We start from the raw sequence: 16,489 nt of genomic DNA, 5'->3' as shown, positions 1-16,489 counted from the left end.
GCTGAGCTTCCAGTAGAAAGAGGAACTCAACAGCGTCTCCCAGCATCAATGTTCAGGGTCTGCTCCGAGTTGTGCTACTCGTAGAGGCTCGATTCGGCTGGCTAGGTGCCACGGTGCCGCAGCAACTGTGTTGCTCGTAGCTAAAGCTAAAAGAATCGCGCATGCTCTGTTTTTTGGCAGAGATTTCCAACTGAAGATTACTTCATGCATTTTCTTTGCTCGTGCCCATCAGTCAATCTTATCAGGGCAGGCACCGATCAATCACGTGCTGTCCTTCTCGTGGAATGCCACATGTGAAAAGACACAGCCTCAAAAATGTCGCTTGCGAAGCAAGGAGCGGCCAAGGGCCGTAAAGTCAAGATGGCCGACGATGCTCCCGATAGCATCATTTTGGAACCTGAATCGATGGAAGAGAGCATCAGGGTCTGCACACGTATGCGGCCTCTGTTTCCAAAAGAAGTGAGATAGTTGCAGTAAAATGGAGCTAGAGAAAACCAAATGGATCCCATAGGCATATCACACTACATGTTTTTTGTTATCGGTGCAGCGTTAAGCAACTTCGTCACTTGTAAACTGGACTTGGCAGGCTGTTACTAGTGGGTTTGGAGATGCCATTGTGGTCGGCGTTATATCTCAGGTGGAAGCAGGCCACATAAAGGCTTGGAAGGTGGAACAGAAGTCTATGCAGCTAATCGTGGAGCCCCCAACTCAAGCAGAAATTGAAGAAAGCCGACAGGGGAAGACATCATCAAAAAAGTCCGTGGAGAAGACACAGGCACAAAAGGACCAGGTGCAAAGGTATTATGCCTTTGACAGATGCTTTGATGACGACGGTAGGCCCGCAGCTTCCCCAGATTTCCTGAAGCAGCAACCAAAAATTGTGCAGCCGTAGAAGTCCTCCGGAGGCCAGATAATTGCAAGACGCTCGGGTGTTCATGACGCGGTCATGTAGACCCCCCCCCGCGAGCGTTCATCACCATGCACGTATGACGCTGCTTCTGCAGCTGAAAATGACGAAGTATTTGCCTACGTGGCGCGCGACATCGTTCTGGATGCATTTAAGGGGATCAACGGCTGCGTATTTGCGTATGGCCAGACTGGTACGCCCACCGCGGTAGAAGAAGCCTTGTTAAGGAGCTGGGTTTGTGGGCCTAAGCGGTGGCCTGCATTATGGTTACTTCGCCATTTTTCTCTTCTCAGGCATCCTGGTCATCCCCATTTGTATGTCAACGCAGAATGTGGCGTTTTGCGTGTTGGACCATTGTTGTAGGCTCTGGGAAGACGCACTCCATCATGGGCGTTGCAGAAGATCCCGGCATTTTGCCCCGTTCTCTTGCAGAATTTTTTGATTGCATGTCAGATTCATCTCTCCTACGGGAAGAAATGGAAGATGCAGCTGCTGAAAAGGAGGATGAGATGGGGGAGGAGCAGCTAGCTACAAAAGACCACAGAACAGAGGGTTTGGAAGACGGCGAAAACAGAGTAGGCTGTCGTTGCTTTCGTCAGCATTGTCGCTTTGCTAAATCGGTCACTCCAAAGGTTAGGTGCTTGGAGCAGCTCAAAAACGTAGGTCCTTATGTGAGGCATAAATGCAAGGTTTTTTGTGTTTGACACTTCCAAGGAATATCTCATGAGGGTTTCATACGTCGAAATCTACCTGGAACGAGTGAACGACTTGTTGCAAGAAGGTCCCAGAGGAGGAGCTGTGGAAAATCTCGATGTAAAGGAGGATCCAAAGAAAGGCTTTGTAGTGGTCGGTCTCCACGAAGAAGCTGTTGCATCCATGGAAGAAGTCATGACTCTCTTATCCAAGTGAGCCCAAGCGGGTGCTTTTAATAGCTGTGTTCCCTGCTACCTTTCAGTTCCTATATTCTTGCCCGTTACCTTATAAGGCAATTCTTGCCCTTAAGTTGTGCAAATGCCTGTTGGTGGTTTCTGCGAAGCAAAAGTTGGTTTATCGCAGTCATTTTCGTGCCTTGTGTCTGTAATTATTCGTCAGAGCTGAACAACGACGCCATTTCGCCCGGACGAATTTCAATGAAACCTCGTCGAGGTAAGTGCCTTGCAGGTTTATTTCTAATTGTTGCGAAGCTGGGCTTCTATAAATCTGTTTGCTTTGATCTGGATGCGACTAGCGAACTGCTACACTGCTAACTTGCTCCACCCCCCGACAGGCCCTACCTTGCATTTTCCACCATTTTGGACGGCCACTTGCTGCGCCTCACAGGTCTCACGTCGTTTTCTCCATTACTTTGGAGTCAACAAGCACTTTTGAGGATGGTACAAACGTCAGTCGACGAGGAGAGCTGAAGATAGTCGATCTGGCGGGCAACGAAAAAGCTGGTAGAGCCTCTGAAGGCGTGGAGAACGCAAAGCTTGTCTTGGAGGAGGGGAAGGCGATCAATAAGTCCCTTTTTCTTCTTTCGTGCGCATTAAAGCTTACTGTGCAACTTGAGCAACTGAGGCTGTTTTGCCATTCGCTGCAAGCGTTAGTTTACTCTGTGTTTGATGGCATCACTTGTAGACGAACTTGTTGTTGACCAGCTGAGGAGCCTCAGCTTTTTATGGAATGTATCTACGGTTTCCAGGGAAGTTATATCCAAACTGTCGAAGCAAGCTCAGCAGGGAGAAGATAAAACGAAGAAGAAAGGAGAAAAAGACGTGTACATACCTTGGCGTGACTCCAAGCTCACTCGGCTTCTTCAGGTACGCGGTTGTGGCAGTCTCAGTAGTTTTAAGCCATGCTATAAAGGCCTGCCCTGTATGGCTAGGCCAAGGTAACATCACTCAAAGCTTTGGCTTCGGGCAGGCGTTAAGCAGGTACAGTTGAAGGATTCCTGAATTCTGAGCTGCGCATTAGGTTGCTTTCTTTGTAATGCAGAAAGCACTTGGAGGCAATAGCCGCGCAGCAGTTTTAGTCGCTGTTCATCCTTCGAGCCTGTACTTGGACACTTCCTTTTCAACCCTCCGCTTCGCAATGAAGTGCAAGGAGATCAAAAAGAAGGTTTGCGCAAACTTCTTTTCTCCAGAGCAGTCCCTTATTGCTCAGCAAAAGAAGCTCATTGCAATGTAGGTGAAATGCAGTTTTTATCGGTAGGATGGAGGAAATTATGAGCTACGCAGGTCGCCAATTCCAGTAGCGTGAAAGTTTTACAAAACTGTGGGATTTCCGTATAGAGTAGCTATTAGCAACTGTGGAGTGGGTAGCTGAGATTTCCTCAACCAAGTTGTTAAAGTGCTCTGCGCTTTCAGGCTTCATGCACAACTCAGAGAAATATCAGAGGGAGGAGTAACCCCTGGAATTAGCTCACAAAGAAATGCAGAAAACGATGAACAAATCCGAATTCTGAAAGTAAGTATTTTTGTAACCAAACGTGCTACCAATGAAGTGTCATGCACTAACAATGGGACCTCATGAAACAGCTCATGCACGTGCATGCTGCCGCATAAAGTAAAGTAAGATTCAACTTCGTAGAATGTATTGGAAGGTGTACTCATGCTGACCAGACCTATACGGTACTTGCAGAGTGACCTGGAAAACAAAGTCGCAAAGTTCCAGCAATTTATCATAAAAGCGACGGCGAGTCCAACACAAGCGCCCTCCGGGGGTGATTTGCAGCGGGCAAGAACTATGCGGCAGTGAGTGTGCTTCGGATTGAGAGGTTCCTCAGCGTTTGAGCAGCGTCTGGCACGCAGTGCTGTTCACCAAATATACATGGGCTGAACGGGCACTGAGGTATTCAGGAAGCCGGGCGTCTAGTGTGACTGGCCACAGAAGCGTTCGCGGCACTCTGTGTGATTTGCATGAAGAATTGTCTGCCATTGCTTGAAATTATGTTTTTTGATGAATGGTTGTAGGAGCAACGACCATAAAAGGGATTTTTTCGTTCTATAGCTCTTTCGATTGGTGCTCAGGCCGTCTACTTTTCGACGGATGGAAACCCTTGCTGCTGCTCGTTATGGACTTCGAGATATCGATGGACTTAACCAAGCAGACTCTGAGGACCCCGCTGTGCGAACATCCATGACACATGCCCTTAGCCTGTTGGATCGTTTCGGGCAGGATCTCAAGAACGATGTGAGAGAGTGGTTGTGTGCGTGCAGTGCTGCATTGCAACAAAGTCACGATGCAGAGAGAACCAAGCTGTTCACTGTGTGGTTCATATTTTGCCTTATTTGTGCGTTCCGCATTTTGATGTATTTGTGCGTTGAAGACATACGGCAGCCTCCAATCCTTCTCCAGCGGAGACGCACCAGGCGGGGTCCTGAGGTTCGAGACCTTGGAACACTCAATAGAAGGGGCTATACACGAGCTCGAGTGCATTGACGATAATCCACTTTCTGCAGAAGAAGAGTCCTTGAGCTGTGAAGATTCATCGGCCAGTGAGAGCTCTGATCATGAAGCACCTCAAGAAGCCCAGGCGGAAGGAGGTGGTCTGTTTGAGCCACCACCAGATCAAGCTGCTGGCGAGCAAAAGCCAAAGCAAACTAAGTCTGCAGTTTCGACGGGTAAGCCTAAAAGCGTGAAGGTGAGAGTAGAGAAGAAACACAAAGCCAAGACGACGAGGGCTTCCAAAAAAGGAAAGGCATCGGCACCGTCCAAACAACCCAGTGAAATTCTGGCGTCGGAGCTACCTGCTGCCACACCAGCACCTGAAGAACATTTGGAACAAGAGCGCGAAAACAATGAGGCGCGGAAAATCAAGGCATTAGTCTTAAAACAAAGGGCAGAACGGGAGAACTGGGCTTCTAGGCTTCGGAAGGCCAAAGAAATGGGCCTAGAAGTCATCTCGAAGGTTCTTTTGTAAGTAATACTTTCGCATTCAAATTAATTCACATCTTGAGAGGCCATAAGATTCTTGAACTGACTTTCTCGAGCCTTCATTGGCTTATCGAACGTTCCAGTTCCATCTGTAAATGCCAAAGTAAGGTTTTGCTCCCGTCGGCTTTTACGTTTTTGACAGTCGGATGCAAGATGAGAAGGAAGCGCTGGTTAAATGCAAGAAACGCACAGCAGAGCTGACTAGCCAGATTCGTCACATTTGCGCCCTAATGCATCGTCTGGGACTCTCAGTGCTCAGCACTGCTTCTGCCCCAGCAAAAGGACAAGATAGTTTGTTGGCCCCTCGGGACCAAGAAAACGAGTCGCTGAAGGCATTTCTTGACCGTGTGAGGGAGAAAAGAGATGCAGAGCCACTGAAACTCTCTCTAAGCGTTGGAGACCCCGTGGGCCAATCAGCTAAAGCTCGCGGGTTTCCAGATATCGACCAGATCCGTCCCTTGGCCTGCGCTGCAATAAGCAATGCTTTATCGTAAGTTTGCCCATTCACGATATTGTGAATAATAAATGAAAGACCGTCCTTAATTATCGGCGCCGGAGGGCGAGAGCCTTTTTATTTAACCTTACATGACTGCTGCGTGGAACCCAATATGCTTTTCTGTGTGTTTGTTTCACTGCTTACGTATAACAGACGTGTTATGATGGCGGAGGTCTTAGAAAACATGGAGGAAGACGGGGATAATGGCGCAACGGAGGGCAAGATCAATGGCGCGCTGCAGCCGCCCCTTATGGCTCTGGCTGCTTCCGTTGTATCTTCGGGGGCATCTCCTACTCCAAATGAAGAAGTGCGATCCCTCATCACGCTACGTACTAGGCATCACCATTGATCGTCGGGACAGCTACATTTCCGTTAGCTAAGCATCGTGCAGGGCTGCCAGTTGTTTACGCTACATGTGCATGCTGTTTAACTGTATCTTGCCTTCAGGGAACTACTCCCAGAACACCACAGAATGAAAACGAGGCCATCAGTGCGTTGGAATTAATATTTTCCAAAGCCGCCAATGCTGACAATAACAAGGGGACAGCGGACACTGAAACAGCCAAGGTACATCATTAGCTTCCAAGAGGAGCTTCTGCTGGTCTGGAGATCTTCCAGCATTGGCTTGACCCGCACACATCTACAGGCATCGTCGCAGACACGATGTGGCCGGGAACAGGGCGATTCTTCCTGCATGCCACTCTTAACATTGTTCGTGGGTGTTTGACAGATGATAGAAAGCAAGAAGGAGCAGACCGTTGAGTCCATTTTGCAGATTCTTCCTCCCTGGGAGCAGCACATGTTGGCGCTGCTATATGAACAGCAAGAAATGAGGAAGGCTCTCGGCCAGCTGAGGGACCACTTTGTGGAGCGTTTGAAGGAACTCCAAGTCTCTGTTAAGAAAGGATTGGTAAATGCAAACGCCGTGATAGAGTGCCACGACAGAGCGAGAGATTTTCCTCCACTGCTTGCTTTTTCGTCGCATTATTTTCATGTACGTACCCCACTAGTACGGAGGTCAGTAGGGAGGCAGTGTATGACGCAACGAGTGTGCGTATGCAGTTGGAAAAGATCGAACTTACCGAGCATTGCGACAGAATGCTGGCTGCCCTATGGAGCTTCAAAGCGGAACTCACTGATTCGAAGTCCAGGCATCGTGTTGACGAAGATACAAATGCAAAGTTTGCAAAGTTAATGGCCAAACTAGAAGAGCTCTCTATTCGCCTCGCGGAACGGGAGATTGATTATAAGCTGCTCTCAGGTACAACTCATTGACGAACTAGCAACTTTACGTGGGAGGTCAACTTCAGTTCAGCTGGCCCTCTGCCCTGCTTTTGGGCGTCAAAGCTCTGTCTTATGTTTTGTCCACTTCAATTTGAACAGAGGACTACGCGACTCTCAAAGAGGAGAATGCAACTCTGCTAGAGACGACACGCAGACTGAAGGAGGAGAACTTAAGCCTGCTTATGATTCCAAGGACACTGGCGAACTGGGAAGATTTTAAGGGATACGATGATGTGGTGTGGATGCGGCCGTTTTTCACATTCAATCCTAGCGACATAGTCCCGATTATCGTTTACCTGCATGCCTTGAAAAGGGAATTTGAAAGTTTTTAATGCTGTCTTCAGGAGAAGCGGGGCTTGGCGAGAGACGTGCACATGCTGCAGGGCTACGTATCGCATTTGCGCATGTGCCTTGAGGAAGGCCGCGCTGTTGAGCTTGATGTGCGCCGGCTCAACCAAGCGCTCTACATGGAGCTCCTAGCTGCGAACACGACAATAGCGGACCTGCAAGATCAAATAAAGTTCCACACGAGCGTGGACAGGCGAGAGGCGAAGATGGTAGAGGTCAGCTGCGCTAGGTTAAAAGGCTGCGCCAACGCCTGCGTAAGTGGTTCTTTTCCCTGGAAGTTTCATGAGAGTGAAGAGGAAGCTGTATGTTTTCTGCAGGAGCAACTGGCTGCAGCCAACCAAGCGGAGGCTGAGAAGAGTGACAGAATTCGGGAGCTTGAAGAGCAAGTTTCAAATCTGAAAGAGCAGCTGGCAGCAGCAGTTGCCAAGTCAGAGACAGAGGATCGTGAAGCTGAGCCGCCCGTTGAATCCAAGGACCAGACTGCTGACGCCGAGCAGCAGGCGCTGACCAAGCGTTCAGGCAAGAAGAATACCGCTTCAGCGAAGGCCAAGACTAAAACAAAGGCTGCTACGAAAGGTCAGCCTCATATCAGCTTGCGTTTATTGTGGCACTGTGCATGCCACTGTAATTAAAGGGGATGCTACACCATTGTTCTCTGGACTAGGTAGTGCCCTGTGCAGTATTTCCCACTTAAGGATAGAAGACGCTCCGCGGATTTACTGTTTTTCTACAGGTCCATCTGTGGTGGTGTCGCAACCTCCTGCCAGTTCACCCGCGAAGTCGAAGCAGGTGGGAAAGCGCAATCCCACTGCAGCGCCTGCTGGTGTGGACCGCCTTTCGGTGAAGCGTTTACCCCGTGCGCCTTCAAGCGCGCCCTCAAGAGCAAGTCTTGCTTCTGCGAAGCCGGAGAAACCCATTTCTGCAAGAGGCGGGGAGGGCTCAAGACTTGTGAGGGTAGTTGAACCGGAGGACCATTCTAGCTCAGCATTATCTCCAAAGGTTAATTCCTTGCAGCCGCCTGTTCTTGCCACAAAACAGGTTCTAACCAATCCATCAATCGACAAGCCACCCACGGCCATAGAGGCTAGCAGAACATCGGTCGAAGCACTGACCACAGCAGCAGGAAGAGCTCCGGCTTTTACCGGTGACCCGCGCAATAAGGGACTAACAAATATGGTTGCTGCTCTAAGTGGACGAAGGCGGAAAGGGTCTGCCGCACAAATATGATGAATGAGAGCTCTGAAGCTGCTGCAGTGCAAAGTCAAACATTAATCCTTCCGGACAACACAGCAGGAAGTCGGTGTAAAAACGCCCACCAGATTTAACCACCCCCCCAATGTGAGTAATGAGCGAACCCCAGCATAACAGATGTCGGGTCTTGATGCAAACAGCGTTTCCATGTCAAAGTCCCTTAGGCGCTGCCACATCCAACAGGGCGCCCTGCAGCTTATTCAGGGCATCCCTCAGCGGCAAGACGTCCGCCGAGCCGCATGTGCGTGAGATGTAAAGTACACAAGGCTTCCCAGAGGTCCGTAGTAAGTCGTGCTTTATAATTACCTGGTGTGGAATCCCAATGAGATCTGCATGCATCTGCATTTGGCGGAGGGTGGGACCTCGACGGTCGTCAAGGAACACGTCGGCAGATCCCCCTGCTTCTGTTGCAGTTTTGTGCAGCCGTCTAAACAGGGCCCTACCAAGGCGTGCAGCACTTCTGCCATCATTCCACCTCGCAGCTGGCTGCGGGATAATTGCAACACAGAAAGGCGCTACTTGTGGAGGAAACAGCAGGCCCTTCATATCTTGATGTGACAGTGCCAAGTGTGCAATGAGCCGGGACACGCCCAAACCGTAGCTGCACATGAACGGAACCTTTACTACACCCTGAGGATCCATGAAACGAGCTCTCGCTGCTTCGCAGTACGCCTTGGGGAGCTGAAAGCAGTGCCCAACCTCCAAGCATGTGCCACCACAGAGGTATGGAGCAGTCGCTCCATGAGCACCATTATGGCTTTCGTTTGGCCTGTCCAGTCGTGGTGTTGTTTGGCCACTTCCAAGAATGCTGCACACCTGACGAAAATGCACTCAAACATGGCTGAATCTTTACTGAACCCTTTGCGTTCCTTGTGAAGGAGCCGCAATGAATTGGTGAAGACTACATGAAAACATAAAATAATGGAAATGCATTTCACGAGACGCAGTTCCTGCTCACATGGTATTCGTGACTGCAAGGGCCCCCCATCGTTCCCGGGTCCGCTTGGATTCTGTGGACTGGGCCTGCTCCCAGACGTGAAAGTATCCGCCGGAAGCATTCATCCATCTTGCGGTAAGTGGCATCTCTGCATGCCGCATTTTGATGGAAAGAATAGGCTTCCAGCATGACAAATTCACGAGTGCGGAGGCACCCTGCACGTGGGCGAGCTTCGTCTCGGAACTTCGGCCCAATCTGATAGAACATTAAAGGCAATTCTTTGTGACTTCTGACGAAGTGTGCGGCCAGCCACGCGGCCGCTTCCTCAGAGGTAGGGGGCAGGAAGAAATGCCGAGTACGACGGTCTTCGACCTTGTAGAGAGACGCGCCAAACGCGTGCACTCGCTGCGGAGAAAAGTCGAAACAAACATTCTTGTAGCATTTAAAGGCAACCCATTTGCGTGCTTGACGTTAGGAAAAGGTGCATGCTGTAATTCAGTCCAACTGTAACTCAGCTGAAGTGCATCGTTTTCTGTAATCCTGCCCGCGCAAGTGGGTATGCCGCGGCATTAGACGTGACAGTACACACAGTTCGTACATCTGAATCGTGCAGCCACTCCATTGGCATGAGGCTCGGCAACGATAGCGGGGGGGCACCGGTTCCCGCAAGTTCTTCATGGCAGACGGTCTCGATCTTTTTGAGCACACGGAAACCCAGCGGTAGCATGCAAAAAAGGCCTGAAGACGTAGCCTGTACCAAGCGAGCCTTCTCTAACAATCGTGCTGCAGTAGAAGCAGCAGCGCTCCTGTCATTAAATGGGCAGGGCACGGGGTTGTCTCCTCCCTTCTCCATGCACGACGGCTCCGAATCGCTTTCTCTCTCCTCTGCTGTCTCAGATACCACTTTTGCTGAGTTCCCTTCATTGAGTGGTGGCTGGTTATGTCCGTGGCGCACAGCCTTATCCCATTCCGACTCTCTCTGTGCACCGCTTGGCATAGGTAATTTGCTGGCGAGGCACGCGCGAGGCAAACCGCCGGCAAGATAGTCAGCAGTTGCAAGCATCCGACTTCGACGTAGTGCTCGTGCAGAAGCGTTGACGCGAAGGCATGTAGCGTGTCTTGCTGCACAGCGACGAGTAAATGGCCTACGTGGATGAGGCCCACTAGCGAGACGTTGCCATGGGCTGGTCATAAAAACATATCGCAGGTACTCCTTACGTTTCGCTGGTACCAAAAGCTTCGCGTTTGCCTTTTGTCGAAAACTAGCTGCAAGTGCAGATGAATGAAAAGGGTGATTGTGGGAATCCATGGACAGACTACTATGAGGAGCCAATACTGCAGGTATAACCACTGAGGCTTGGTGGCTGTAGGTTGCTGGGGCGAGGGGCTCAGCTGCCATTCCAATGGTAAAAGCAAATAAGATGCTTTGAATCCATGAGATGCACCTCAGGCAAGCGAATAAAGGGACCCTGAAACTTGGCTTCTCCATTCCTGTGCACATTACCCAAGTGGCCACAGGACGGCTTCATCGCAGAATAGCCTGTTATGATAGTCATACGCTGGCTATGTGGCAGTCTGCTGAAACGAAAATTGTGCTGAAGCCCCAACTGCGTGACCTCATGCTCAAGTGCAGTGACTTGACTGCCACAGGACAGAGACCGACCATTTGCAAGGTGGGTAGGGCCGCTGAGAATATCAAATCAGTCATCTGCTCTTCTGTAAAGCGTGAACTGCACTTAACGCATGCGCCTCTCGAGGACATGACTTACGAGCCACATGGAACAAGTAAATGCGGTATGTAGTCCGCACAATCACAGCAATGGTGTTTGGGGGCAGTGAAGGCTGATCGCATGCAACTGACCCCTCTGCTGAGTTGTCTGTGGTAAAGGCGTTTACTGTTTGACATTTAATTCAGACTTTACTTTGTTTCTCTTGCTGTGCAGGCGTTTCGCTAGACTCAGAGCAGTTCCTGTCTAGCAACAACAAGCGAGCACCTCCGAACTTTTCGGAGCATTCTCGAAGGCATTTCGCTCGTTAACTACAAATGCCCAGAAAACCAAGTAGAGTAGCGTTTTTTCACCTGGATTTGGGTGTTGGTGGTGCGGAGCAACTTGTTTTGCAGACGGCCTTGCAAACATACAACATCCTTGAAGGCACACGGCGCCGACCCTGTCCCGTCGATCTCTTCACCACGTACTTCGATACACGAAGATGCTTAGAAGCTTCAAAAGACCGTAAAACATACACGAATATGAATACAATTTTTGTGGATTTAGTCAATCAGGTGGCGGCGCGGCTTCCTTATCAGCCAGCTGCGTACAATGCATTTCACCGCGACAGGCTAGTCACATTCCGTAGAGCGACTGGAAACAAGAAAGCTTCCAACAAACTAACCGCAGTTTAATGGTTTGCGTGAAAGAGTTGCTGCCTTGTTCAGAGGTGTTGTTTTGGTTATTCAGCGAGGCTAAACATTATTGTCTTCGGGTCCTTCTTGCCTCACAGCATTCTAAGGCATTTTCGTGTCTTCTGCTCGGTTCTGCGGATGCTATGTCTAGTATTAACTGCCATAATGACAGGTACGTTGAGCAGAAACAAACGGAAAACTGGGCGTCGGCGTTTTGTCCATGAGTTGAGGCGCCACGGTGTAGGTGTAGTTACATGTAGTTTTCTCTGCAGGACATGTGGGCTACGATCTTGTGTTTAATGACCAAGTGGCAGTAGTGAATCCTTTACTCCGTCTAGTTGGAAAGAAAGTAAGAGGATTCCGTGCCCGCGTTTCAGTTGCGCCGAGGTAGCAAATTGGCACCGCAGCCAGTTCGAACGACCTTCGCATTTTCACCCTTAGATGGCTAGGGGTCCATATTTTTGCTGTAAATAACTGTAATCAACAGGTTATTTTCTATGGTCACTTCCCTGACCTCTTGCTGGCCAGCTGTCAGCCATCGCTCTTACGCCGCCTTTACCGGTACCCTTTCGACAAGCTTGAGGCAATGACCACCGGTATCGCCGTCCATACAACGCGTACCTTCACCATACTGCAACATGTTCTAAGCTAAGCTGAAAGTTTTTCTCTCACGATCTCTGGATCTTATAAGCATGCAGAATTCCGATAAACATGCATACTGCTAGGCCTTCCGGTGTTCCGTTCCTCCTCTATAAACCGCTAGTACTATGCATTGGCGAGTAACTACTTTGTCTGGTCACTGTATGATGTAAATTTTCCCCACCTAAAAAAATTAATACGCAGAACTACAGTAGTTGTTTGCTTATCCCTCCCTCCTGTAGTGCCTTGCGTAACTGCAGCGTTTTGTGACGCGGTTCTTGTCAACTCCGAGTTCACCGCAGATGCTTTCTGTCGAACCTTTCCGTCCCTGAAGTGCGTGAAAATCCGGATGGTTGGGCGTTGCCTTCAAATCACGTGTACATCTTGAATGTGGAGCAACATCTGCTACGAAGAGCAGCCTAAGGAGGAGTGCTAACGGCATAGTTCGATTGCATTGGCCTCATATGTTCCGCTGCTATTCCACAGGGACAAAAAGCTACGTGTGTTGTATCCACCTGTCGGTACAGAAGTGGAAGCATTTCATAGGCGCAGCGACTGTGAGGGCTGCGAATCATCTTTTGCCGAATTGCAACAGTAAGTGCATATGGGGCACAACAGTACACGCAGATGGGGCAATTTTCTTACTGATTGGCACCATCTTTGGGTCGTTGATATTTTTTGCAGCTTTCTGAAGCAAACAAAATAACAGCTTATGTATAAGCCAATTCATTGTGTTGCGTCTTTTTCCATTGTTTCAGATTTGACTTGTCAGTGCCCTATGCCATTTCACTTAACCGATTCGAAGAAAAGAAGAACATCGAGCTTGCATTAACTGCTGTGGCATCTCTTCCACAAGAGATAAAATGCAACTTGATTGTAGCAGGTGACGCGCAATCCGTGAGAAGCCTATAGACTGGATTCCTAGATCTTCGGCACGTCCCCTCCTGGACACAAGCTGAACAGAGAGTATCACTAAGAAACTAGTTCCCAATAAGTTGAGTGTTGGTCTTTCTCTGAGCACAGAGTACAGAATGATAACGGATTACTAGGATAAAACGCAATCCGAATGAGACAACTGAACAGAAAAAAACGAGGCAAATGCATATGGCGCCGTCATCCGTATGGAAAACATTCTATGTGCTGCAGGAGGCTTTGATCCACGTTCTGTTTGCTGCAGGAGGCTTTGATCCTCGTTTGCCCGAGTGCAGTGTCTATTTTCAGCGGCTTGTGCATCTTGCGAAGCAGCTTAGTTTCAGAATTATTGACTCTGAGAAGATTCACGGTGCTGGGGTTAATGGGACTGGCCACGAAGAAAAGTCGAGAAGGCATATTCTATTTCTTAAAAATGTTTCGCTGCCTCTAAAGTTGTTTTTGCTCAAAAAGAGTGCCTGCATACTTTACACACCGACGGACGAGCACTTTGGCATTGTGAGGAGTGCAACTTATATTGTCTTATGTTGCCTGCATGGCAGATGGGTCATTACCCTGCAGCACATTCCCAGTGTTTGACTCGGAAAGTCCGTAGCCTGGTACGATTTCATACTACTGTTGTACTACTCGACAGGCTTATTTGGCTCAGGTTCCCTGTGAAGCGATGTTTATTGGAAGTCTCCCCGTGGCATGCAACACGGGCGGACCTAGAGAAACCATTGTTGATGGAGAAACTGTAAGTGTGATTCAGCCTATTCAAAATTCCCTATATTCGTACATGTATATGTAAAGCTTGGAAACAGAGGGTATATGACTGCTTCCACATATGCATGCTGCTGCTGAGGCGTTTGCGTTTTCATGGAGCTTACTTCGACTATCTTGGGTTTTCGAGTACAACTACAGGACATGCAAAAGTATACGAAAAAATCTGAGCATGGATACTCAGCGTCAAAGCTAAGCGCGTAGTGTGTGCATATTTCTGCTAGGGTTTCCTCTGTGAACCAACGCCGGCATCGTTCTCTGCAGCACTCCAGCGAATCTTGCTGTTATCGCGCGACAGCCCTGAAGAGCTTGCTGTGAGCATATATAGCTACGAAAGCTCGAGCACCCTATCAATCGCTTGTCAGTTCATGGCAACAACTGCGCCGTTGCTTTCAAGTGCCAGTCTACTCCAGTTTTGTTAATGCCTGTAGGCTCTACGCTCAAAAGCTGAGGCGCACGCTGCTTGTTGGTTTTCGCCAGGTTTGTGAACTGCAAATTGTTCCACGTTCCCCGCCTGATGCTAGTGCTAAGTGCTGCACGAAAACAGGGCGCGTTCTCTTTGTACTGCTCTTTGGATATGCCTGAATCGCACGAAGGTTTTCTGTCTGACTTTTCGCAGATGTGTTTCGCCGGTCTCTTCATGGCATTCTTGAGGAAGCTACAGGGCCTTGGGATGAAATCAACTTAGAGGCTCCCGAGAAATTTCCAACTGGAGACTGTAGAGCTCAGCTGAAACGGCTCACCGGCTAACGACTCTTAACCAAATTGCGGAGTCGGCCCCTTGGGGATCATGAGCTCTACGTCGCTAGTCCAGCTGGTACTGAAGTTGCAGTTTTTGGGAATATATGCCCTTTCTTAACAACCTGTTTGTACGTTGCATTCCTCGTATGCCCACAACTCAGCGTGAATATGGGCGACTTGCTTTTTGTTCAGTAGAGCTTAAACAGCACAGTGGCCGACGGCTACAAATCGTAGGTCCCTGGTGTATATCGAGCAGCGTTCTTACCAGCAAATTGTCAAGAAGTCATGCCCTGTTGCCGCCGTGAATTGAAAAAAAAAAGCAGCGGTAAAAATCCAGGCTACCTCCGCAGCCAAATGCCATCCAACAAATCGAAGCAGCGCAACCAAAACCGTCTACGAGGCGCTTGTACGACGGTACCATTGGGTTGGAACACAACAGTGAATGGACCACTGAAATATGGCATTAGAGTAAAAAATCGTACTGTGTCCGTACATTTTCGACTGCTTTGGAAACGATAGGCACTGCCTCTAGAAGCGTGTGCTGTTGGCGGAACAAGGCTTCGAGCCAAGCTGTACACTGAACAACCATCTCAAGTGTCGTTCTGTTACTTTGTTCGGCAAAGTCCTGCTGCTCGCCTAGCAGATTTTTCATCTGGGGAAGGCTTGTTTCAGATGCCGGCTCCTCGCCAACACGTTTGAGATACTCTAGGGCAAGATTAAGCTCATCCTTTAGCTTCATATCGTAAAGGGGATTCTGTATGGCAGCTTGAAGCTCTTCCAATGCCCCGTTTAGATGAAAAGTCGCCTGGCTGTCCGAAAGCGGACGCTGTAATATCTCTAGTGTGTTGGTTATAGCCTTTGCCGGGGCTGCTAACTTGGCACTGGCTTCCGAAAGAGAAGAAATAGTGTTAGCCATATTGATCGTTACCTCTGTGTTTTCCTTGTCCAACAAGGCCCTTGCGAGGCTTTCCTTCTCATGGGTTTCACGCATGGCGCTTTGCAGGTCTGCCGAGAGCTTCCTCAAAACGGACTGAAGAACGGAGCAACTGTCTTGTCCCACGCCGTGGTAACCCGAAAGACAGTCCTCAATATACTCGGGACTTACAGCTTTATCAGTTGCATTTGCATCACTGGGTACTTCTCCCCGATGTGTTAAAGCTCCGCGCTTTGTACTCCACAAGAAAAATGCTCCGGCAGCCATTAATAGTGCAACTACAAGAATACCTGGGGGGAAGGAGTATTGGAACTCACGGCGGCGGCGGCTCACGTCAGTTGACCATTGAATTAAAACCAACGGTTCATCATTTAGCTCCACTGGGATATTGTAGGTCTTGTTGGGCTCGTTGGCAACATACTCAACTGCAGGATAAACGCCGCCTCCCACTTTCTCTTCCCAATCGTCCCCCATTGCTTTAGTCAAATGCAAAAGAAACGATGCAACTGCTATGAAAAATGGCCGCCACTGCAGCTGCATGACGATCCTGCTGAGAGCCATTTCTCTTGTTGCCCGGTGCAGTTGACTTGCTTGGAGCCATTACTTCACTTTATTTGCACTTTGATATTCCAAGACTCTTTATAAGCTCACCAGAGGCTGCTGAGGGAAAGGTTCCTGCTTCATTTGCCAAGGCGGAGTCACTAGAGTCCTGTTGGATCGGTCAACAAGTTTACCACAGCCAAACACCCCACGGAGGTGAATCTGCGTCAAACGACTGCAGCAGTCTTCCCAACTAATATGAAAACAGACAGTTTCGACCTTCACTCACAAAACTTTACACTACTTATGTATAATGATTCACGGGATGCTGCCTCAGCCCCATGAGTCCGATGGCCCAGGAGGGTTGTACAAGGAACTCCTCTTCATGCTCTCGTCCTTTC

The 16,489-nt window shown here is 49.2% G+C and overlaps 3 protein-coding genes across 3 annotated transcripts; 1 reads left to right on the top strand and 2 right to left on the bottom strand.

The window, feature by feature from the left end:
• Positions 1–360: 360 nt before the first annotated feature.
• ENH_00070140 (kinesin heavy chain, putative) lies at positions 361–8,177 on the top strand (the record flags this gene model as incomplete). Its single annotated transcript, XM_013577478.1, has 22 exons — positions 361–459; positions 587–833; positions 1,005–1,100; positions 1,271–1,482; positions 1,622–1,812; positions 2,000–2,053; positions 2,228–2,425; positions 2,589–2,706; positions 2,882–3,069; positions 3,253–3,352; positions 3,527–3,639; positions 3,916–4,078; positions 4,215–4,804; positions 4,965–5,312; positions 5,472–5,625; positions 5,766–5,885; positions 6,049–6,228; positions 6,381–6,579; positions 6,702–6,838; positions 6,947–7,165; positions 7,268–7,526; positions 7,684–8,177. 22 exons carry the CDS (start codon positions 361–363, stop codon positions 8,175–8,177), a joined length of 4,479 nt encoding a protein of 1,492 aa, XP_013432932.1.
• Positions 8,178–8,351: 174 nt separating this feature from the next.
• ENH_00070130 (hypothetical protein, conserved) lies at positions 8,352–10,537 on the bottom strand (the record flags this gene model as incomplete). Its single annotated transcript, XM_013577477.1, has 3 exons — positions 8,352–9,017; positions 9,160–9,543; positions 9,737–10,537. The coding sequence occupies 3 exons, from the start codon at positions 10,535–10,537 to the stop codon at positions 8,352–8,354; spliced, it is 1,851 nt and encodes a 616-aa protein (XP_013432931.1).
• A 4,540-nt stretch (positions 10,538–15,077) lies between these two features.
• ENH_00070120 (hypothetical protein, conserved) lies at positions 15,078–16,109 on the bottom strand (the record flags this gene model as incomplete). Its single annotated transcript, XM_013577476.1, has 1 exon — positions 15,078–16,109. The coding sequence occupies one exon, from the start codon at positions 16,107–16,109 to the stop codon at positions 15,078–15,080; it is 1,032 nt and encodes a 343-aa protein (XP_013432930.1).
• Between the last annotated feature and the right edge of the window lie 380 nt (positions 16,110–16,489).

The sequence above is a fragment of the Eimeria necatrix genome, genomic scaffold (genome assembly GCF_000499385.1).
Source record: "Eimeria necatrix Houghton genomic scaffold, Enh_scaff67, whole genome shotgun sequence".
Lineage (NCBI taxonomy): Eukaryota > Apicomplexa > Conoidasida > Eucoccidiorida > Eimeriidae > Eimeria > Eimeria necatrix.
This window is presented reverse-complemented; position numbering and strand designations above follow the sequence as displayed.